The 26,383-nt window shown below is 33.7% G+C and overlaps 1 protein-coding gene across 3 annotated transcripts in view; it reads left to right on the top strand.

Annotated features, from left to right (window-relative positions):
• The window catches only part of LOC140442691 (uncharacterized), a 41,901-nt gene that overhangs the window by 4,534 nt on the left and 10,984 nt on the right, over positions 1 to 26,383 (top strand). For all 3 annotated transcript variants that reach the window (XM_072533679.1, XM_072533681.1, XM_072533680.1), the window contains exon 2: positions 1,664 to 1,962. In XM_072533679.1, coding sequence (XP_072389780.1) covers positions 1,664 to 1,962 — 299 coding nt within the window. The remainder of the gene's footprint in view (positions 1 to 1,663; positions 1,963 to 26,383) is intronic.

The raw sequence follows: 26,383 nt of genomic DNA, 5'->3' as shown, positions 1-26,383 counted from the left end.
CTAATGATTGCAAAGTCATATATAGATGTCAAACAATGTCAAATGCATATGTTGAGGTGTTACAAAATACATTTAATAAAAACAATAAAAGCTACAGTTAAAAAAATACATTCAGAGTTTTTTAAAATTTATACAAACATTAAAAAGTCACAAAAATGTCACAATGTGTTAACAAGAACAGTATAATATAATACAATAATTCTATTCTATCGCTGATATACAATTATCGAAACATGAAGCGAGGAGAAAAAGTAACTTGTTTTAATCGAGCTTAGTGAAACAATTTGAAAAAAAAAATATTTTTATTGAAAAAAACATGGAAAATTAACTTTATTGTTAGAGACACCAAAGTAATTAAAAAAAGAGCCTATTTTGAAGATAGGGATCTACTACTCCGAAGAGCAAAACAAAAAATAATATGGCTTGGGAAACAGTCTTTGTGCGAAAAATCAACTAGATAACAAAGATATGTTTACAGGACAGAATAGAAAAGTCAATTTATTTATAAATCTAATTAAAAAGAAGGTTGGATATAAAAAGTATCAATAACCATTGTTGAGGAACCATGTGGTTCCTTTTGGAAAGGATTTTACATCGAATATGATGTATGAAAATTGCTAAAGTTCATTTTCTAAAACTTCTAAAACATCCATCGTCCCTAAATAAGAGAACCGACATCGACAACTTGAGCCAGATATATCACTCTCTCATCATACAAAACAAATAAATAAATAAAAAAAAACCCTTACAAGACAGTAACTTCATTCCTATTCTTCTTTTCATTTTTTTTGTATGTTTGTTTTTTAAAGAAAAAGAAAAAAATAAATCCTTTTTTAAAAAAGCTGTGTTTCCGTTCCGCTCGCCAATTCCCTCAAGAATCGTACCTCTTCCCTGCATTCCAACGAAACACATATATATATATATATATATATATATATATATATATATATATATATATATATATATATATATATATATATATATATATATATATATTTCGGTGACCTATTCCTTTTGGCTGGATTTTCCATTTTAATTGCATCTATTCTATTAATCGAATACCTAAGTGTATTAATATTTTTTTATAGTAGGGGAGCAGATTATTTTTTAAATTTGAGGGTCTGTAATCGAGTTTGGAGGTAGTATTCTTCCACTAGCGATACTGTAGAATAAATATTTTTCTCTTCATTCTAGCACTAAGACGGTTGTATTCTGTTTTAAAGTTTGGGGCTCTGTTGGTCTTATATTGACGTAAAAGCCGTTTTTTGTATTTAATTTTGACAAGGAGGTATTGAGGGAGTACCAGAGAGATGTAGATTAGTTGTTTAGTTTCGATAAAGCTTGTGATAAGCTCACGTAGAAGACCTTTAGTTTGAATGACACTAGTGTCGATATTTTCTATTGTATCGAGATCTCCTAACTTAGGGAGATGTTCGGAGGTGTAGTTTTTGTATCGGTTTTAATCTGAGTGACGATAATCTCTTATTGTTTTGGGTGAGTTTGGAGTTTAAGAAAATAATATATTTAAGTTGGCCAAAATTATAAGGTGGTCGCATAAATGCGAAGTTTTATCATTTGAATTGGCCATCAGTCAAATATTCTTCATTTAACAGATAAACATGTTTTTGTTTACCTAAGTAACTTAAGCAACTGTTTATTTTAGAAAAGCATCAGAGACGAAAATGGTTGCATAGATAATATATGTTACAAAGATGACACTTATCCCCATAAGGAAATAGAACTCAGGTGGAAAAGCGACTCGAATAAATTAGCCAAAACCTTCGGGGACCTCGAAAATGCATCATGTAAAAGTGACTTGGACCAAATAGCCTCTTGCAAACTTTGTCCGACTAGTATAAGGTCGAAGATGCAGATTTTAAGTATTATTGAAGATAACAATAATAAGCTTTATATTACTCGTACTTTAAAATACAATCCAGAAATTAGAGTCGAAGTTTGTGGGTAAGTTTAAACTTTCTTATATAGTTTGACTTACATTCAATACGTTATTGGTTTTTAACATTTTATTTTTAATAAATTTATAATCATTATAGATTAATTAATAATAACATTAGTATTAATAATTATTAATATGTATATATATATATACATATATCTATATATTTATGTATATATATATATATATATATATATATATATATATAAACATATATATATATATATATATATATATATATATATATATATATATATATATATATATATATATATATACACAGTAATTAGGCAGCACCGGTTCGGGGCCAAAATCGGTCATTTTCCCATGTAAATCTCCATAAGAAAATCTAAGGTCCATTCTGCTCATTTTTGGCTCATTTCGTGGTGGGGTAAAACGACTTATCGGATCGTGACTAATGAGGTATTGTTGGAACCGTACGCGCAACGGGTTTCGTGTAGCTATGGGTAACACTGTTTTGGCTACGGGGTGGTGGCGGTTGGGCGAGAGGGGCCGGGCGAGGGGTACGGGGGGGACGGGGGTACTCGAGGTGTCGTTGATACATGAAAATAGCGTTAATTCTTCTTCTTTCGTGAAAAATCGTCCAAACGTGAACATAGCGTGAATTCTTTTTCTTTTCGTATCGTTCAAACTTGAAAATAGCGTCAATTTTTTTAAAGTGTAACAGGAGTTGTTGGAAAAAGGGGGCGTTGGCTCGGCGGATCGCGACGTATGAGGTGTCAAACGAACTGGAAGGGGACGGGGAACACGTAGAGAGAAAAAACAAAGATGACGGCATAGTCAAAACGACACTATAACGTATCGCCGGGTCTATTGGTCCGATTGCAACGTATGAGGCGTCAAACGAAAGGTAAGAGAATAATGAATACGTCAAGATGAAAACAAGAAACAAAATCAATGCCAAAACGACACTATATCGTATCTCCGGGTCTATTGATCCGATTGCAACGTATCAGGCGTCAAATAAAAGAGGAGGGGGTAATGAATACATGAAGATGAAAAACAAGCAACAAAATCAATGCCAAAACGGCACTATAACGTATCTCAGGGTCTATTAGCCCGATTACTACGTATGAGGTATCAAATAAATATAACGTACAGCAGCGGCTATCGCCAGAAATGAAAAGAATAGGAATGTACAACATCGTGACGTGCGAGGTATCGTTGGAAAGGGGAGGAGGTAACGAATACGTTAAAGCAAAAAAAAAAACAAAGATGGCGTCATTGCCAAAAGGATACTAAGCTTAATGTCTAAATGAATCAACGTTCAACAATGTGCAAGGTATCGATAGAAAGGGAAGGAGGTAACAAATACGTTGAAGCAAAAAAAAAACAAAGATGGCGGCATTGCCAAAAGGACACTAAGCTTGTAGCGTCTAAACGGCTCAACGTATAACAATGTGTAAGGTATCGATGAAAAGGGGAGGGGCAAACGAATACGTTGACATGGAAATAAAAATGACGTCATTGTCAAAAGGACACTAAGCTTGTAAAGCCTAAACAGCTCAACGTACAACAACGTGCAAGGTATCGATGGAATTGGGAGGTGGTAACGAATATGTTAAGACAAAAAATCAAACGCAAAGACTGTTGTAAAAACAACATTTTATATTAATTTCAGTTTATTTTTCGTTTCCACAAATGTTGAATTTTATCTTATGTGACAGACTGTATTTGACAGACTGTCAAAAGTGTGGTGAAAAAGTGCATTTAGTTTTCTCTATAGTCGCGCGCCCCTAAAACGCCGGTATAAAAATGAACAATTTATTAAAGCGAACTCTTTATTTAGTAATAGTGCCTTTGTAAATATTTTCTCGTTATTAAATGTGTAGTATCGATTAATTACGCTTATTTTTCTCTAAGTACAAACCCCTATAAAACCAAACACATACTGAACCATCGCCGTGAAGTCTGCTTATCTATATCGAAGGAAACTCTTGTACAGTCCATGGTCCTAAAATATTTGGTACTGTACACGCACGGGGAAAGGAATTTAATAAGCTTTCTCCCGAACAATTGTTGGAGATCAATCAAAGTTCCAACATTATTTTTGGTCCTTCGAGCCGGATTTTGTGTTTGGTGATCGCGTTGTTTGTACTTTACTTTTAGGTTTGCATATTTATATAAATGTGATTAAAAGACCCTCGAAAAGACTAATGTGTCGCGATAAACTCTAAAACAAAAGGACAGAAGTGAATTTTATCTGGTGTTTGTGCCTGTTGCTGTAAACTACTGGACAAATTGGGTGAGATTTTTCCATATTATAATTTCGCTTATGCACAAAGTGAACCGCTTTTCAAAAAGACTATCTCTTTAAAAAATTTATTAGTAGACATTTGTAGACATTTACCGCGTGTGCGAAAAATTTAATTGAAAAGTAAACTCTCAGTGTAATTTAAGACATTTATCGCGTTTTAATAAACTATAAACTCTCTCGCCGTGTGCTACACATGTTATTATATGATATAAACATTATTGACTCTATTCTCGTTGTGTGCTCTACAGGTTATTATAATATAAACATTATTGACTCTATTTTCGCTGTGTGATACAGATATTAGTATATAATATAAACATTAATTTCTCTAAAGAATTCGGTGTTTGCACGGCCTTAGGCATTTGTTTTTGGAGTAGTACCTTTTGTTAAAGTCAAAATGGAAGATCTCAAGAAGAAGAGAAAACCACTGAAGGCCAAGATTACCAGAATAGCGAACTGGTTACTAGAAAACGCAGATGCAGAAACTGACGGTCTCCAGTTTCAACTCAGACACACCGAATTGAAAACATGTTATCTGAAATATGAAGACGTGATAGATCAGATTGAAGAAATCGATGAAACCGATTCTGAAACAGAAGACAGGGTACTGATGGAGGAAAAATACTTTTCTACACTAGCTGGACTGCAGCATAAGATGGAAGCTTTAAAGTTACCCTCCCACTCGCTCATCTCAAACGATACTCCACCAACTGTAGCCACTGCTAAGGTTAGGTTGCCGGAAATTACGATGCAGGTATTCTCAGGAAACTTCGCCGATTGGAACGCGTTTTATCAGCTATTTGAAACGCTAATAATCAATAATGTAGAGCTAAACAATGTGCAAAAATTTATATATCTGAAATCTTTCTTAAAAAATGAACCTTTACATTTGATAAAAAATATAGAAGTTGTATAAGAAAATTTCCGGATCGCTTTGGACACGCTTAAGAATAGATACGAAAATAAATCGCGTGTGATTAGTTTACACATCCAAAAATTGTTAAAGGCTTCATCTTTAGCTAAAAGTAACGCAAAATCATTACGAGAATTTTTAACTCTTTGTAAACAAACTTTACTTGCTCTTAAAAATATGTCTGTACCTATCGAACATTGGGATTTACTATTGATCGAAGTATTTTTACAAAAATTAGATTTCGCGACGCATAGGTCATTTGAGTATGAAATAGATTCAAAGGCTTTACCTACTCTCTCACAGTTTTTTAGTTTTCTCGAGAAAAAATGTGATATACAAGAAAAATTAAACGTTTCTGATAATGATAAAAAATTTAATAAACCTCAATTAAAAACATCTTTGTTTTCATCAGTTAATTTACAAACAAACTCGTTTTCGGATACTAATTGTATATGTTGTAAAAGTAATTCTCATAAAATTTATCAGTGTAATGATTTTAAATGTCTCTCTTTACAGGAAAGATTTAATTTTGTAAAAGGTAAGAAACTTTGTTGGAATTGTTTGGGTAATAAACATTTTTCTCAAGATTGCAACTCTTCACGCTCATGTAGTATATGTAAGAAAAGACATCACTCGCTCTTGCATAGTACCTCTGAAAATGTCTCTTCCTCTAGGAATACGAATAGGCAATATTTCTCTATTGATCGCAACGCTCAAGCTCCCAAACATTCTCAAGGCTCTTCCAGTCGTGTTGCTTACACATCTACTCCGCCCTCTTATAATGCTCATGCCCAAAACGAAGCTTCTACCAGTTCGTTCAAACCTCCTTTAGAAGTACAAAATACTGCAGATTCTCATACAGCCACTTCTCTCTCTGCTTTATCAGTTAAAACTGATGTATTGTTGGCTACCGCTTTAGTGACAGTGTATTCTAAAGATGGCAGACCTATCACCCCTTATTTTAAACAGTTACAGATATCAACCATATCCGAAAACACCTCAATGTCAAATCAAATTATTAACATAGAATTTTTTCCCTATAATGTGAAGGATAGAAGTTTCAAAACTTCTTTTGCTGTACTTGACAGTATAACCTGTAGGCTTCCTAAAGCTACCCTAGATAGAAGCAAAATAAATGTTCCACCTAATCTCACTCTCGCAGATCCCTCGTACTCTGTTCCCGGTAAAATTGATTTGCTTCTAGCTGGCGACATCTATAGCGAATTATTGACTGATGGATTCATTCGTTTAGGAAAGAATCTTCCCATTCTTCAGAATACCCACTTAGGTTATGTTATTTTTGGTACTATTCCCCCTCATGTCGTTCATCGGAGTTCAAACTTGGCTATTTCTCAGTCAAATGTTTCTCTCTTTGTTCAGTCCGAATCCGAAGAGAATAATTTAGATAAATTGATACAACAATTTTTCGAAATTGAAGAAGTTCCCCACGTTAGTAAATTAACCCCCGATGAGGAATTGGCTGAACAAATATTTAATAAAACCACTCGTATTTTACCTTCGGGTCGTTTTCAAGTAAACCTACCACCTGTCTGCGAAAATGCGCATAAAAAATTAGGTGAATCTTTTAAAGTAGCTTTAAAGAGATTTATTAATTTAGAAAATAGGCCCTTAAAAAATGAAAATACATACGCTCAATATAAGTCGTTCATTAGTGAATATCTTTTTCTCGAACATGCTAGAATAGTCCCTCTCTCTCTTACTAATGAAAATTTAGAAAATAAATATTTTCTCCCGCATCACTGTGTAGTAAAGGAAGAATTCTTAACAAAAAAACTTAGGGTTGTTTTCGATGGTTCAATGAAAAGCTCTAGTAGTTACTCGTTAAATGATATCCTACTCAAAGGTCCCACTCTTCAACCGGAACTTTTTGATATTTTGCTACGCTTTCGATTATATTCCTTTGTTTTCACAACTGATATACAAAAGATGTACAGACAGGTTAAAATCAATCCTGATCAAACCTTTCTGTTAAACATACTTTGGCGTGACTCCCCGGAAAAAGATATTGAGTGCCTGGAATTGCAAACAGTTACATATGGAACTAAAAGCGCCAGTTTTCAGAGTACTCGCTGTTTAATGGAACTGGCAAATACTCATCAAACTGAATATCCCCTGGCCAGTGACGCTCTTCAAAATAATTGTTATATTGATGACATTCTCTACGGTGCTAATGATGAGCAAACTCTCCTCAAAGCTCACAAGGAATTAACTAGTTTACTTGGAACAGCATGTATTTCTCTACATAAATGGTGTTCTAACTCGGACTCGTTTCTAAAAAACATTTCTTCTCTTTCTTCAAACTCTTCTTATGTCATAGCTCCAGATAATTGCTCTAATAAGGTTTTAGGTTTATGCTAGAATCCTGTTCTTGACACGTTTTCAATCTCTCTTCCAGATTTCACCCTAAAGAACTCATACACTAAGAGAGAAGTACTGTCAATGATTGCCCAAATATTTGATCCTCAAAGTCTTATTAATCCCTTTACAGTTGTCGCTAAGCTTATAATGCAAAAGATTTGGATTTCCAAAATCAGTTGGAACGATACCATTGACGCAGATACGTTACATGAATGGCTAAGTTTTATTAGCAGTCTCTCTCATTTTAAGGACTTAAGTATACCTAGATGTCTCTTTTTAAGTCAAGAAATCACTGGTGTTGAGATTCACTCATTCTCAGATGCAAGTTTAAAGGCTTATGGAGCTTGTATCTACTTACGTGTGACCTATAAATCAGAACATTTGTCTTGTTCCCTTCTAGCATCTAAGAGTCGCGTTGCTCCGTTAAAACCCTTGACCCTTCCAAGATTGGAACTCATGGGTGCTCTATTGTGTAGTAAACTCACAGCAAAGATTGCTAATATTGTTAAAGAAAAGTTATCTCAATTAGACTCTATAAATATGTGGTCGGATTCAGAAATTGTTCTCGCTTGGCTTCGTTCACATCCTTCTCGTTGGACCCAATTTGTAGCAAATAGGGTTGCACAAATTTTAGATAATTCTCCTAATGCTCACTGGAGGCACGTACGATCCAAAGAGAATCCTGCCGACATACTCTCCCGAGAAATGCTACCCTCTGAATTAATAAATTCGTCCTTATGGTTTCATGGTCCTCTATTTTTAAATCAACTTCGGTTGGATTTATTGAAATACAGCCCAAAGGGGTATACTTCCAAGTTGCCTGAAGAAAGGAAAATCATTCTCCATGCTCGAAATGATCAAATAGATTTCTTCACCTCACTTTCGGATAGGTTCTCCAATTTTTCAAAGTTTGTAAGAACTTTAGCCTATATGTTTAGATTTGCTAATAATGCTAAACCGCTTTCTCGCAAGTTAACTAATACCCTTGAAGTCAGCGAACTTCAAAACGCTGAACTTAAGATTATTAATATGCTTCAGTATTCCAACTTCTCGAGTGAGATTTCTGAGCTTAAGAAAAGTAAAACTCTATCTAATAAGTGTCTTTTACCCCTAAATCCCTTTTTGGATGAGAATGAAATGCTCCGGGTGGGAGGTCGCCTCAGAAACTCAGACGTTACCTTTGATCAAAGATACCCTCTTCTCCTCCCCTCAAAAAATCGTGTAGTTCGTCTCATCCTCCACAGAGAACATGTCAGACTCTGTCACTCAGGTCCTCAAAATACTTTGTCACAAATTCGTCTCAAATATTGGCCTTTAAATGGACTACGAGAAGTCAAGAAGGTCACTCACCAATGTAAGGTTTGTTTTAAGTTTCGTGCCAAACCCGCTACCCAGATCATGGCAGATCTACCAAAAGAACGTTTAAACTCCTCTCGAGTGTTCGCTCACGTCGGATTAGATTTTGGCGGCCCCTTTCAGATAAAGTCTTCCAACCTTCGTAAGGCTCCTTTATTAAAATCGTATATTGCTCTTTTCGTTTGCTTGTCGACTCGAGCTGTTCATATTGAAGTCGTTTCCGGCCTCTCTACGGAGACGTTTCTTCTCGCTCTAAAACGCTTTATTAGCCGTAGAGGCCTCCCTCAAACAATATTCAGTGACAACGCCACGAACTTTCTTGGTGCTCGCAACCAGCTGTTTGAACTCTATAAGTTTTTCAAGGAAAAGGAAAGCTCTCGTTCTATTAAGGAATTTTTGGCCTCATCTCATATTCGCTGGAAAACTATAGTTCCTCGAGCCCCTCACCATGGGGGTATTTGGGAAAGTGCTATAAAGAGCGCAAAGCATCATATGCGTAGGCTCCTTGGCAATGTTAAGCTTACGTTCGAAGAATTCACTACAGTTCTCGGTCAAATTGAAGCTGTGCTCAACTCCCGGCCTCTTTGCTTCCTTTCAAATGACCCCTCCGATTTTACGTATCTTACTCCTGGACACTTCTTGATTGGACAATCTCTTACGTCCTTTCCTGAAAAAGATGTGATCCACATTCCTGAAAACAGATTGAATTTATGGCAACATTTGTCCAAACTCCAACAAGTGTTTTGGAAAAAATGGTCTATCGACTATTTGAATAGACTTCAAAATCGCCCTAAATGGTTTCTCCCTCATAAAAACCTAGAACCTAACGATCTCGTGTTGCTGATTGAAGACAACACTCCTCCTCTTCATTGGGTACTAGCAAGAGTTATTGAGGTCTTTCCCGGAAAAGATGGGAGAGTAAGAATTGCCTCGGTGAAAACTAAAGATGGAGTCTTCAAGCGCTCTATTACAAAATTGTGTCCTCTACCCAATGATGATTTAATTTAAGTTAGTATAAGATGATAATTGTAATGTATTTTTTCTTCCGCATGCTTTCTTGGCATAATATAATCTGTTTATTTGTGTTAAAGCCAGCGCTTCAACGGGGGCGAGTATGTTGTAAAAACAACATTTTATATTAATTTCAGTTTATTTTTCGTTTCCACAAATGTTGAATTTTATCTTATGTGACAGACTGTATTTGACAGACTGTCAAAAGTGCGGTGAAAAAGTGCATTTAGTTTTCTCTATAGTCGCGCGCCCCTAAAACGCCGGTATAAAAATGAACAATTTATTAAAGCGAACTCTTTATTTAGTAATAGTGCCTTTGTAAATATTTTCTCGTTATTAAATGTGTAGTATCGATTAATTACGCTTATTTTTCTCTAAGTACAAACCCCTATAAAACCAAACACATACTGAACCATCGCCGTGAAGTCTGCTTATCTATATCGAAGGAAACTCTTGTACAGTCCATGGTCCTAAAATATTTGGTACTGTACACGCACGGGGAAAGGAATTTAATAAGCTTTCTCCCGAAAAATTGTTGGAGATCAATCAAAGTTCCAACAAAGACAATGCCAAAACGGCACTATATCGTTTCTCTGTTGTTATTAGTCAGATTACTACGTGTAACACGTTAAATAAAAGAGGAGGGGATATCCAATACTTTTACACAAAAACAAACACAAGACATTGCCAAAAACGCACTACACCATATCTTCGTTTCTATTAGTCCGATCTTCGCGAATGAGGGCTCGTTAGAAAGAGGAGAAGATATCAAAATATGTTATCATAAAAACAAAGACAAAGACATTGTCAAAATGGCACTATATCGGATCTTTGTTGCTATTGATCGAATTTTAGCATAATAGACGTTGAAGGAATGGAGAGTAGTCACTGAGGCTAACAGAGAAACAAACATGACAACATTGTGAAAACGAGGCTAAATCATATCTTTGTTGCTATTGGACCTAATTAGAAGGGGATTCCACGTACATTACAGTTCATCGAAACAATCAACCAATGGTGGTATAGGAACATCCACAAGTAAACGCCTGAATGGTGACATGTCAACGCCCAATGATGACATGTAAACGCCCCAAACCGTGGTGTTACGTATTCTCGTATCACCATCTCGTATCAAAGAGATTCCACCCCGAGGCGCGCAGTCGTGTGGGATAAAAGTCGACCTGATAGAGGTTACATAATTGAATTAAATTCAGTATGTATCAAGCCTTCTAAGAAGTAAGATGGATAAATCAAGTTGTTCAGAGGTCCGAACGCAGTCAGAAAAATAAAACGCTTAAATTTAGATGACATACTTATTGATCAATGGATGACAAACACAGAAATTACCTGCTATATCTTTTATATCAGCGAAGAACCAGTACCGTTTGATCTATTATCAAAATGCGCCTTTGATCCACTCAGACAGCGTGATGTACCAAGAGTATTAGATTACGTATATACATTACCTCATCATCGAAAAAGAGGATACGCATGCAAACTTATAGAACATGTAAAGAAAAATAACCAATTCACAGCATTTTGCTCCAACAAAGAATCGGAACGGTTGTTTGGTAAATGTAAATGTGTTAATCATGGAATAACGAATTATACTGTAATGTTTAGATATCCATAATAAAATCGAAATAAACATATAAACAACATATCGTGCTTTATTTCTTCCACACTTATTTCAGTCTACCACACTGTACTCTGTAATAACGGAATAGGTAATAGAATATAGAAAAACGTGATATTCTCAAAGGACATACGATGGGTATATCGCATCAGAATGACTAGAAAATAATTCACAGGTAACCTATCGATGTTTAGCAATTTTAAACTTCGGACAACAACATGTAACGTACCCTAACTGTAAACGAACTGTAACAGATATCTAACGCGATCGAACATATAGCAGACGTATACCTGACACTATCTAACGCATATGAGATATATAGCAGACGCGTTTTAACTCATATCAGACGTATAACAGTTGTATAATAGACTCAAGATAGGACAGAACAATCGCTAAAGAAAATCTGTCAAAAAAAAAAAACGAAATTTGTCAGAGTAAGAAATGAAAGAATCGTAAGAAATTATGTGCGTTAATCACAGAATAACGAAGGAAATCGCAACTACACTGGTATGGACACGTCCACAAAATGGACGACAACAAAATAACAAAAAAGTATTATATTGGACACAACAGGAAAGACGGAAATGTAGGTCATCAACTACTATACATAAATAAATAAATCTCATCTAAGCAGTCATTACAAGTATCCTCCGAATAGTAACTACTATACACAACTCACAAATACGATTATTGGTATGCGATAACGTTTTATTGCATAATATATTTTATCTACAACAATTACTATTTTACAACGATATTCAGATATAATCCAATTATAACGAGGACTAAAAACGAATTTACCATTCTTCCAGTATGTTCAAACAACTAACGTATATTACTCGACATAGAAATGAGTTGGATGATCACAAACCGACAAGGACCTAAACGTTCTCTACAAGCCACATCTGAACGACCACTACTATACACAAATCTCCACTGAACGTACAATTCGACAAGAGTCTCCGCTGAACACTCACTAATACACACAGATCTCATCTGAACGTATAATTAGTCAAGAGTCTTATCTACATATCCACTACTATACATAAATCTCCAAGATGACTATTTTTCGATTTGATGCATATTATATTTTATCTACAACAATTACCATTTTACAATGATATTCAGACATAATCCAATTATGACGAAGACTAACCAACGAATGATTACCATCCATAAATTATGTTCAAACAAACTAACGTGCCGAAAGACCATTACAATATATCTTCGTTGTTATTTATCCGATTTTGACGTACAAGGCGTTAAATGAAAGGTGAAAGGAAAGCGTAAATATGTGCATACTATAGTTTATCTACGACGAGCAAGTAATTTATTGTTTTAAAGTGGATACTGAACATTGGTCTCTGTAAGAATATATGTTGGTCATAGATGGTTCTTCGATAGCCTATCAGGCAACAATTTCCCCTGATCATGTTTATACAACATACGGAATGCACTGTATATACCTAACCCTAGTTGACAGCGCACTTTGCAGATCCCGTCTCACGATCAACTAATAGTTTTAAGTACAACTCCCTTCGTGAAGGTACACAAGCGTGAATCCGTGCAGGAAAATGTCGACCATCCTTTTTATACTCCGTAAAGAACCATCAAATATTCAACGTTAATATATTTCAGGTGTATTAACAAAGAAAAATTAAATTAAATACATTTTTAGAGTATATATAAATATAGAGTATATATAGTTTTAGAGTATATACTTTGGATGTGAAAATTGAAAGTAAATATATTATGTTAGATAAAAGAAAAACTCAGCCATCGAGTAAAGATATGACTACCACAATACGCTACGGTAACTCTAAGACAGAAATGATGTACATGAAATGATAGAAAAACATGTATAAAATATCTGATATAGAACCATGTAAGACAGAAAGCATGGACAATAATGATGGAAAATGTTTAAAATATCTGACATAGAAACATGTAAGACAGAAAAGCTGTACATAAAATGATGGAAAATGTATAAAATATCTGACGTAGAAGCACGTAAGAAAGAAATGCTGTACATAAAAAAATGTATGAAATACCTGACATAGAAACACATAAGGCAGAAAGCATGGACAATAATGAATGAAAATGTATAAAATATATGACATAGAAATACGTAAGGCAGAAAGCATGGATAATAATGATAGAAAATGTATAAAATTGCATGTTTTAAATAATACATAAATTAATAAACAATATGAAAAAACCTGGAAAAAAATAATGGATAACAGATGTGGTATAAAACCAAAATTTTAAAATATTTTTTGTATGTCTCTATTTTTTTTAAACAACAATTACTTTATTATTTGTGAAATGCACTGTTCCATTTTAAAAACGAGAAAATTAAACAACATATTTACAAATAATATTGCATGTTTTAAATAATGCAGAAATAAAATACATACATAATGACAAACTTAGAATGATGGTGTATAAAATCAAATACAAGTCCTCTAAAATATATAAAATAGTACTTACTTTTTTAAATTGTTTTACTTGTAGCACAAATTTTTTTGTAACACAAAACGAACACGTTAGTACAAAGGTGAACTGTATACTGAGTATAACAGAATGGATTCGTTCATTAAATAGGCAGGCTGGTATGACGTAACTCGACTGGAAATTATCGAGAATTGCAAGCTGAAGCTTGTTTGTACACAAGTGCACCAGATATTGTCGACTGTGAAAACGCTGAATCGTGAGAGAATGTTAAAAAGGAATGTAATAATATCCGCTAAAGTTCTCGTTAGCAGTATTTCGCATCATATTACGTCCAGCCGTATATGTATACCTATATGACTAACAAGCTGATTCTTGAAAAAAATTGTTGCACGTATTTCCGACGACCGTGTGAGAAATGTTAAAAGGAAATGCACATCAGCTGGTTGGAATATTTATAAAGATTTATAAGTTTAATTATATAATATACGAAGTTACTCGCAAATTACTAGTAATATATAAATTCAAAAATCAATTATTTTATGGTATTAGACTATTCGTTGTGGATAAAATATATACGAGGTTGATTAAAAGTTACTCGTAAAATATAAATTGATAAAATTTAAAAGTTCTTAGAAACACGTAAAAAAAGAAATGTTGTACATAAAATGATAGAAAATGTATAAAATATCTAACATAGAAACACGTAAGAAAGAAATGCTGTACATAAAAATGTATGAAATATCTGACATAGAAACACGTAAGAGAGAAAGCATGGTCAATAATGATGGAAAATGTATAAAATATCGAATAAAAATTGAGAAGTACTGGAAAGGATGATAGAAAAAGTATAAAATATCTAACATAGAAACACGTAAGAATGAAAGCATGGACAATAATGATGTAAAATGTAGCAAATATCTGACATAGAAACATGTAAGAAAGAAATGCTGTACATAAAATGACAGAAAATGTGTAAAATATCTGACATACAATCACGTAGGGCAGAATGCATGGACAATAATGATAGAAAATGTATAAAATATAACTGCTGCACATAAAATGATAGAAAAAAATCTGACATAGAAACACGTAAGGCAGAAAGCATCGGCAATAATGATAAAAAAATATATATAAAATATCTGACATAAAAAGCATGGACAATATTAATGGAAAATGTATAAAATATCTGACGTACAAACATGTAAGACAGAAAAGCTATACATAAAATGATAGAAAAATGTATAAAATATCTGACATAGAAACACGTAAGAATGAAAGCATGGACAATATTGATGTAAAATGTATAAAATATCCGACATAGGAACACGTAAGAAAGAAAATGTCTAAAATATATGGCATAGAAACACTTAAGGCAGAAAGCATGGGTAATAATGAACGATTTACATGTAAAATATGCTGAATAGAGAATAATTATATGTCAAAACCAGCAGAGTCTAACATATTATTCAATTGCCAAAAATGAGCATAGATGTAAACAACAACAAAATCTTTATTATCCCCATCACAAACATCGCTAACACTGAATATTACCAACAGGCGAAGGTCTACTCGGATGGTGTTACGATGAAAAAAGGAGTGTGTAAAAGTAAATCGACGTCGGCATATTGTAATGTTACTCTAGAGTTCAAATGCGACAAAAAAAAATGGTTACTGCTGTAATACAGATGCTAGGATATAAATAAAAGTAATGTTTAAAGTATTTGTTTTTTTTTTGTTTATAACTCAGTTGTTGAAATGACCTATTGTAAATACGAAGAAAATGTTCTAATAGAATACCTGCGGGAACACTTAACAACAATATTTTTAACAAAATATGGTGTGTACAAAAATATTATTCAGCAAAAGAGTGAGAATTTTAAACGTAATACGAGAAAATTAAACATATTGACAAATAATATTGCATGTTTTAAATAATGCTGAAATAAATTAACAATATGACAAACTTAGAATGATGGTGTAAAAAATCAAATTCGAGCCCTCTAAAATATATAAAATAGTACTCACTTTTTAATTTGTATTTGTAGCACAAACACCAAACGAACACGCTATCACAAAGGTAATATATTGAGGCTGGTATGACGTAACTCGACTGGAAATTACCGAGAATTGCATGCCGAAGCTTGTTACACGTGTACCGGATATTATATTGCGAACTTCTCGATGTGGGAACGAAAATAGCGATTGGAATCCGGTGACGTCAGATAGCAAACAACAGATTTTCTTTATTATATAATATTTCAAGGAATTATTATGATATATGAAAACTTTTATTAGTAATTATACCGGGGGTAATTAAAAATTATGAAGTAAAACTAATTTTAGCGTTATTAATGAATATATAGTAAGATACGAGATATATGACACTACTAATATTATTATATATGCTGTAATATACATGTTAATATATTGATATGAAGAGGGCCTCTGACTAAGCATTTAATAAACAAACCGCCGAATCCATACATACGACACATCCAAGGAAAGTACGATGATATTATGAATATGTTGAGATATAAAAATAGATATGGAGACGGCTAAAAGAGCGCTACATACTATATTGATTATTCATGAAAGTATAGCGACATATGTGACATCATATAATACAATGGACGGCAATAAACACACTATAAGGTAAATTGGTATTTATTGACCTAAAGAAGGCGTCTGAACCAGTAAAAAACAAAGAACCAGTCGAATCCTAACATGTGACATCAAATGAAAGAGGAAAATTTAACGAATATGCTAAGATATGTTGAGCGATGGTTAATTTATTAGGTTAGGTGGTGCCGCGAAGCGACACCACCTAACCTAATAAATTATATAATACCTATAATACCTATTTATGTATAGTCGCGAAGCGACCCGACCTAACCTAATAAATTAACCATCGCTCAACCATCGCTAACTTTACTCAAGAGACGAAATGACGCTTTACTCCCATGTTATCCATATGTAAGGTTTGACGTGTTGACTTTAAAACGTGACGTTTTTGACGTGATTCGTGAAGTTTTGACGTGACGCGTGATGTCTTCACGTAAAAATGTGCCGTTTATACATGATATGTGGCGGATGACATTTTGATGTTAAAACGTGACGTTTGGACGCAAAAGTGACGTTTTGACGTGACGCGTGACACGAGTTAACCTAATAAATTACCTATCGAAACTCTGTCTAAGTTTAATTACGTTGACATTTGACGGGGGCGTGACGTGGTAAAAGCGATGAAAAAACTGTCGCTTTTCATCGTTTTACGCACTTGTTGGTCGATGAAACGATGAAAAGTGATCGCTTTTCGTCGCTTTTTCAACGCTTAATTATCACTTTATTTTATACTCAGTCATAGGTCTTCTTCGAGTCAATAAATTAAAATTTGTCTTATAGGATAAATCTATTACCATCAGTAGTACCCTATTATATAGCGTATTTCACTATAATTTTATTATTATTAAAAATGGTGTATCGTGCCCTTTTATTAGTGGTCTATTTTTGTTTTTCTATCCTAATATATTTGTTAGCTCTTCCCCTTTCATTTGATGTGTCACATGTTAGGTTTCGACTGGATGTTTGTTTTAGTGTGTCAGACGCCTTCTTTAGGTCAATAAATGTAAATTGATATTATAGTGTGTCTATTATCGTCCATAGCATCATATTGTATGACGTATGTCACTATAAGTTCATTAATAGCAAAGATAATGTATAGAGCCTTTTTAGTATTTAATATGTTTTGTTTTTCTATCTTAGTAAATTCTTAAAATCTTCTCCTTTCATTTGATGTGTCACATGTTAGGATTCGACTGGCTGTTTGTTTTTTACTGCGTCAGACGCCTTCCTTAGGTCAATAAATACAAATTTACTTTATAGTGTTTCTATTATCGTACATAGTATCATATGATGTCACATATGTCACTATACTGTCATTAATATCAAAGATAGTGTATAGTGCCTATTTTAGTATTCATTATGTTTTGTTTTTCTATCTTAGCATATTCGTTAAATTTTCCTCTTTCATTTGATGTGTCACATGTTAGGATTCGACTGGTTCTTTGTTTTTTACTGGTTCAGACGCCTTCTTTAGGTCAATAAATACCAATTTACCTTATAGTGTGTCTATTGCCGTCCGTTGTATTATATGATGTCACATATGTCGCTATACTTTCATGAATAATCAATATAGTATGTAGCGCTCTTTTAGCAGTCTCCATATCTATTTTTATAGCTCAACATATTCATAATATCATCGTACTTTCCTTGGATGTGTCGTATGTATGGATTCGGCGGTTTGTTTATTAAATGCTTAGTCAGAGGCCTTCTTCATATCAATATATTAACATGTATATTACAGCATATATAATAATATTAGTAGTGTCATATATCTCGTTTCTTACTATATATTCATTAATAACGCTAAAATTAGTTTTACTTCATAATTTTTAATTACCCCCGGTATAATTACTAATAAAAGTTTTCATATATCATAATAATTCCTTGAAATATTATATAATAAAGAAAATCTGTTGTTTGCCATCTGACGTCACCGGATGTAATTGAATTCCAATCGCTATTTTCGTTCCCACATCGAGAAGTTCGCAATATAATATCCGGTGCACGTGTAACAAGCTTCGGCTTGCAATTCTCGGTAATTTCCAGTCGAGTTACGTCATACCAGCCTGCCTATTTAATGAACGAATACATTTTTATACTTGCAGTGTGCAGTTAACCTTTGTGATAGCGTGTTCGTTTGGTGTTTGTGCTACAAATACAAATTAAAAAGTGAGTACTATTTTATATATGTTAGAGGGCTCGAATTTGTTTTTTTACACCATTATTCTAAGTTTGTCATATTGTTAATTTATTTCAGCATTATTTAAAACATGCAATATTATTTGTCAATATGTTTAATTTTCTCGTATTACGTTTAAAATTCTCACTCTTTTGCTGAATAATATTTTTGTACACACCATATTTTGTTAAAAATATTGTTGTTAAGTGTTCCCGCAGGTATTCTATTAGAACATTTTCTTCGTATTTACAATAGGTCATTTCAACAACTGAGTTATAAACAAAAAAAAAACAAATACTTTAAACATTACTTTTATTTATATCCTAGCATCTGTATTACAGCAGTAACCATTTTTTTTTTGTCGTATTTGAACTCTAGAGTAACATTACAATATGCCGACGTCGATTAACTTTTACACACTCCTTTTTTCATCGTAACACCATCCGAGTAGACCTTCGCCTGTTCGTAATATTCAGTGTTAGCGATGTTTGTGATGGGGATAATAAAGATTTTGTTGTTGTTTACATCTATGCTCATTGTTGGCAATTGAATAATATGTTAGACTCTGCTGGTTTCGACATATAATTATTCTCTATTCAGCATATTTTACATGTAAATCGTTCATTATTACCCATGCTTTCTGCCTTAAGTGTTTCTATGCCATATATTTTAGACATTTTCTTTCTTACGTGTTCCTATGTCGGATATTTTATACATTTTACATCAATATTTTCCATGCTTTCATTCTTACGTGTTTCTATGTCAGATATTTTATACATTTTTCTATTATTTTATGTATAGCTTTTCTGTCTTACATGTTTGTACGTCAGATATTTTATACATTTTCCATTAATATTGTCCATGCTTTCTGCCTTACGTGTTTTTATGTCAGATATTTTATATATATTTTTTTTATCATTATTGCCGATGCTTTCTGCCTTACGTGTTTCTATGTCAGATTTTTTTCTATCATTTTATGTGCAGCAGTTATATTTTATACATTTTCTATCATTATTGTCCATGCATTCTGCCCTACGTGATTGTATGTCAGAGATTTTACACATTTTCTGTCATTTTATGTACAGCATTTCTTTCTTACATGTTCCTATGTCAGATATTTGCTACATTTTACATCATTATTGTCCATGCTTTCATTCTTACGTGTTTCTATGTTAGATATTTTATACTTTTTTATCATCCTTTCCAGTACTTCTCAATTTTTATTCGATATTTTATACATTTTCCATCATTATTGACCATGCTTTCTCTCTTACGTGTTTCTATGTCAGATATTTCATACATTTTTATGTACAGCATTTCTTTCTTACGTGTTTCTATGTTAGATATTTTATACATTTTCTATCATTTTATGTACATTTCTTTTTTTACGTGTTTCTAAGAACTTTTAAATTTTCTCAATTTATATTTTACGAGTAACTTTTAATCAACCTCGTATATATTTAATCCACAACGAATAGTCTAATACCATAAAATAATTTATTTTTCAATTTATATATTACTAGTAATTTGCGAGTAACTTCGTATATTATATAATTAAACTTATAAATCTTTATAAATATTCCAACCAGCTGATGTGCATTCCTTTTAACATTTCTCACACGGTCGTCGGAAATACGTGCAACAATTTTTTCAAGAATCAGCTTGTTAGTCATATAGGTATACATATACGGTTGGACGTAATATGATGCGAAATACTGCTAACGAGAACTTTAGCGGATATTATTACATTCCTTTTTAACATTCTCTCACGATTCAGCGTTTTCACAGTCGACAATATCTGGTGCACTTGTGTACAAACAAGCTTCAGCTTGCAATTCTCGATAATTTCCAGTCGAGTTACGTCATACCAGCCTGCCTATTTAATGAACGAATCCATTCTGTTATACTCAGTATACAGTTCACCTTTGTAATAACGTGTTCGTTTTGTGTTACAAAAAAATTTGTGCTACAAGTAAAACAATTTAAAAAAGTAAGTACTATTTTATATATTTTAGAGGGCTTGATTTTATACACCATCATTCTAAGTTTGTCATTATGTATGTAATTTATTTCTGCATTATTTAAAACATGCAATATTATTTGTAAATATGTTGTTTAATTTTCTCGTTTTTAAAATGGAACAGTGCATTTCACAAATAATAAAGTAATTGTTGATTAAAAAAAATAGAGACATACAAAAAATATTTTAAAATTTTGGTTTTATACCAGGTATTTCATACATTTTTTTATGTACAGCATTTCTTTCTTACGTGTTTCTACGTCAGATATTTTATACATTTTCCATTTTATGTACAGCTACTCTGTCTTACATGTTTCTATGTCAGATATTTTAAACATTTTCCATCATTATTGTCCATGCTTTCTGTCTTACATGGTTCTATATCAGATATTTTATACATGTTTTTCTATCATTTCATGTACATCATTTCTGTCTTAGAGTTACCGTAGCGTATTGTGGTAGTCATATCTTTACTCGATGGCTGAGTTTTTCTTTTATCTAACATAATATATTTACTTTCAATTTTCACATCCAAAGTATATACTCTAAAACTATATATACTCTATATTTATAAATACTCTAAAAATGTATTTCATTTAATTTTTCTTTGTTAATACACCTGAAATATATTAACGTTGAATATTTGATGGTCCTTTACGGAGTATAAAAAGGATGGTCGACATTTTCCTGCACGGATTCACGCTTGTGTACCTTCACGAAGGGAGTTGTACTTAAAACTATTAGTTGATCGTGAGACGGGACCTGCAAAGTGCGCTGTCAACTTGGGTTAGGTATATACAGTGCAGTCCGTATGTTGTATAAACATGATCAGGGGAAATTGTTGCCTGATGGCTATCGAAGAACCGTCTATGGCCAACATATATTCTTACAGAGACCAATGTTCAGTATCCACTTTAAAACAATAAATTACTTGCTCGTCGTAGATAAACTATAGTATGCACATATTTACGCTTTCCTTTCACCTTTCATTTAACGCCTTGTACGTCAAAATCGGATAAATAACAACGAAGATACATTGTAATGGTCTTTCGGCACGTTAGTTTGTTTGAACATAATTTATGGATGGTAATCATTCGTTGGTTAGTCTTCGTCATAATTGGATTATGTCTGAATATCATTGTAAAATGGTAATTGTTGTAGATAAAATATAATATGCATCAAATCGAAAAATAGTCATCTTGGAGATTTATGTATAGTAGTGGATATGTAGATAAGACTCTTGACTAATTATACGTTCAGATGAGATCTGTGTGTATTAGTGAGTGTTCAGCGGAGACTCTTGTCGAATTGTACGTTCAGTGGAGATTTGTGTATAGTAGTGGTCGTTCAGATGTGGCTTGTAGAGAACGTTTAGGTCCTTGTCGGTTTGTGATCATCCAACTCATTTCTATGTCGAGTAATATACGTTAGTTGTTTGAACATACTGGAAGAATGGTAAATTCGTTTTTAGTCCTCGTTATAATTGGATTATATCTGAATATCGTTGTAAAATAGTAATTGTTGTAGATACAATATACTATGCAATAAAACGTTATCGCATACCAATAATCGTATTTGTGAGTTGTGTATAGTAGTTACTATTCGGAGGATACTTGTAATGACTGCTTAAATGAGATTTATTTATTTATGTATAGTAGTTGATGACCTACATTTCCGTCTTTCCTGTTGTGTCCAATATAATATTTTTTTGTTATTTTGTTGTCCTCCATTTTGTAGACGTGTCCATACCAGTGTAGTTGCGATGTCCTTCGTTATTCTGTGATTAACGCACACAATTTCTTACGATTCTTTCATTTCTTACTCTGACAAATTTCGTTTTTTTTTCCGACAGATTTTCTTTAGCGATTGTTCTGTCCTATCTTGAGTCTAGTATACCACTGTTATACGTCTGATATGAGTTAGAACGCGTCTGCTATATATCTCATATGCGTTAGATATTGTCAGGTATACGTCTGCTATATGTTCGATCGCGTTAGATATCTGTTACAGTTCGTTTACAGTTAGGGTACGTTACATGTTGTTGTCCGAAGTTTAAAATTGCTAAACATAAACTATGCAAAAATTGCATAAACGATAGGTTACCTGTGAATTATTTTCTAGTCATTCTGATGCGATATACCCATCGTATGTCCTTTGAGAATATCACGTTTTTCTATGTTCTATTACCTATTCTGTTATTACAGAGTACAGTGTGGTAGACTGAAATAAGTGTGGAAGAAATAAAGCACGATATGTTTTTTATATGTTTATTTCGATTTTATTATGGATATCTAAACCTTACAGTATAATTCGTTATTCCATGATTAACACATTTACATTTACCAAACAACCGTTTCGATTCTTTGTTGGATCAAAATGCTGTGAATTGGTTATTTTTCTATACATGTTCTATAAGTTTGCATGCGTATCCTCTTTTTCGATGATGAGGTAATGTATATACGTAATCTAATACTCTTGGTACATCACGCTGTCTGAGTGGATCAAAGGCGCATTTTGATAATAGAACAAACGGTACTGGTTCTTCGCTGATATAAAAGATATAGCAGGTAATTTCTGTGTTTGTCATCCATTGATCAATAAGTATGTCATCTAAATTTAAGCGTTTTATTTTTCTGACTGCGTTCGGACCTCTGAACAACTTGATTTATCCATCTTACTTCTTAGAAGGCTTGATACATACTGAATTTTATTTAATCATGTAACCTCTATCAGGTCGACTTTTATCCCACACGACTGCGCGCCTCGGGGTGGAATCTCTTTGATACGAGATGGTGATACGAGAATACGTAACACCACGGTTTGGGGCGTTTACATGTCATTATTGGGCGTTGATATGTCACCATTCAGGCGTTTACTTGTGGATGTTCCTATACCACCATTGGTCGATTGTTTCGATGAACTGTAATGTACGTGGAATCCCCTTCTAAATAGGTCCAATAGCAACAAAGATATGATTTAGCGTCGTTTTCACAGTGTTGTCATGTTTGTTTCTCTGTTAGCCTCAGTGACTACTCTCCATTCCTTCAACGTCTATTATGCTAAAATTCGATCAATAGCAACAAAGATCCGATATAGTGCCATTTTGACAATGTCTTTGTCTTTGTTTTTACGATAACATATTTTGATATCTTCTCCTCTTTCTAACGAGCCCTCATTCGCGAAGATCGGACTAATAGAAACGAAGATATGGTGTAGTGCCTTTTTGGCAATGTCTTGTGTTTGTTTTTGTGTAAAAGTATTGGATATCCCCTCCTCTTTTATTTAACGTGTTACACGTAGTAATCTGACTAATAACAACAGAGAAACGATATAGTGCCGTTTTGGCATTGTCTTTGCGTTTGCTTTTTTGTCTTAACATATTCGTTACCACCTCCCAATTCCATCGATACCTTGCACGTTGTTGTACGTTGAGCTGTTTAGGCTTTACAAGCTTAGTGTCCTTTTGACAATGACGTCATTTTTATTTCCGTGTCAAGGTATTCGTTTGCCCCTCAACTTTTCATCGATACCTTACACATTGTTATACGTTGAGCCGTTTAGACGCTACAAGCTTAGTGTCCTTTTGGCAATGCCGCCATCTTTGTTTTTTTTTGCTTCAACGTATTCGTTACCTCCTTCCCTTTTCATCGATACCTTGCACATTGTTGAACGTTGATTCATTTAGACATTACAAGCTTAGTATCCTTTTGGCAATGACGCCATCTTTGTTTTTTTTTGCTTTAACGTATTCGTTACCTCCTCCCCTTTCCAACGATACCTCGCACGTCACAATGCTGTACATTCCTATTCTTTTGATTTCTGGCGATAGCCGCTGCTGTACGTTATATTTATTTGATACCTCATACGTAGTAATCGGGCTAATAGACCCTGAGATACGTTATAGTGCCGTTTTGGCATTGATTTTGTTGCTTGTTTTTCATCTTCATGTATTCATTACCCCCTCCTCTTTCATTTGACGCCTGATACGTTGCAATCGGATCAATAGACCCGGAGATACGATATAGTGTCGTTTTGGCATTGATTTTGTTTCTTGTTTTCATCTTGACGTATTCATTATTCTCTTACCTTTCGTTTGACGCCTCATACGTTGCAATCGGACCAATAGACCCGGCGATACGTTATAGTGTCGTTTTGACTATGCCGCCATCTTTGTTTTTTCTCTCTACGTGTTCCCCGTCCCCTTCCGGTTCGTTTGACACGTCATACGTCGCGATCCGCCGAGCCAACGCCCCCTTTTTCCAACAACTCCTGTTACACTTTAAAAAAATTGACGCTATTTTCAAGTTTGAACGATACGAAAAGAAGAAGAATTCACGCTATGTGCACGTTTGGACGATTTTTCACTAAAGAACGCTATTTTCATGTATCGACGACAGCTCGAGTACCCCCGTCCCCCCCGCAAACTGCCACAATTAGGACCACTCTTGGGACAAAAACCGTTCAACATACTAGACATAGACGTCTTTCATTGTAACAAAAATCTTTATCTGACAATTGTAAAGGATTGAACAAAGTGAGTTATTAGTAGCACTGTAGCACCTTGTGTGCGAAAAGAAAAAAGACAACACATTTTAGACAAACATAACGAAAACACCGAAGAGAAACTCGAAATCGATCTTTCACATTTGTATATATCTAAGAAAAAACACAAACCGAAATTACAAGCCTCTTACTCCACAATACATCCCAACAAACAAGAAAAGACGAAAATAATAGAAAAAATAGATAAACAAAATAAAACTAGCACTCACCTTAATTTTGTAAAAAGAACTATAAAACATGTAGATAAAACCATTTCAAACAAAATCTCCTTTTAGAATAACCCTATACCTGGGACATCCACTCAAGGTACTGGAAGTTCTAAATAATATATACTAAGCCGAAGACATAGGTGAATCTTATGGAATTACTCACTACCACAGACACTTTCTACACATTGACCTAGAAAAACTAAAAGAAATTCTTAACATCAGCCCAATAAACTATTTTAAAGACAAACTTAAAAGGGACCACTTTCATCACTATACACTCAATACAAACACCAACAACAATGCGCAGAAGACGACCTACATAAGACATGTAAAAGAACACAAAAAGAGGACTTTTCAACTTTCTAGATACAACTAAAAATATGTTACAGGAAACCCAGACGACTCAGAGTTAGACCTTCTAAAAACTCATATTACCACCGTAGAAATGAAACAAAACGAGATCATAAAAACACTTAATAATCAGATTTCGTATGAGCAAGCCAGCGATACGAGATACGAGAAACTCTTTCCACATTGGTCCTGCAGTTCTTTTAATATCACCGCTCCAGCGCATTTGTGGTCTTTCTCGGGTCTTTTGGCTTCATATGGCTGCCAATTCCCGATTTCTTTATTCCATCGGCCACCTTAAGACGCTCGTTATGTCCAGCCCATTTTCATTTCAGTTTAGCTGCCTGTGCGACAGCATATTTTACTTTTGTTCTATTAAGAATGTTTTCATTGGTTTTATGGTCTTTAAGTAAGATACCCAGCATCTATCATTCCATAGATCTTTGAGCTTTCCTGAT

Source organism: Diabrotica undecimpunctata, chromosome 6 (assembly GCF_040954645.1).
Source record: "Diabrotica undecimpunctata isolate CICGRU chromosome 6, icDiaUnde3, whole genome shotgun sequence".
In the NCBI taxonomy this organism is placed as follows: domain Eukaryota; kingdom Metazoa; phylum Arthropoda; class Insecta; order Coleoptera; family Chrysomelidae; genus Diabrotica; species Diabrotica undecimpunctata.
Note: the sequence above shows the minus strand (reverse complement) of the source record. Positions and strands in the feature narration are given on the sequence as shown.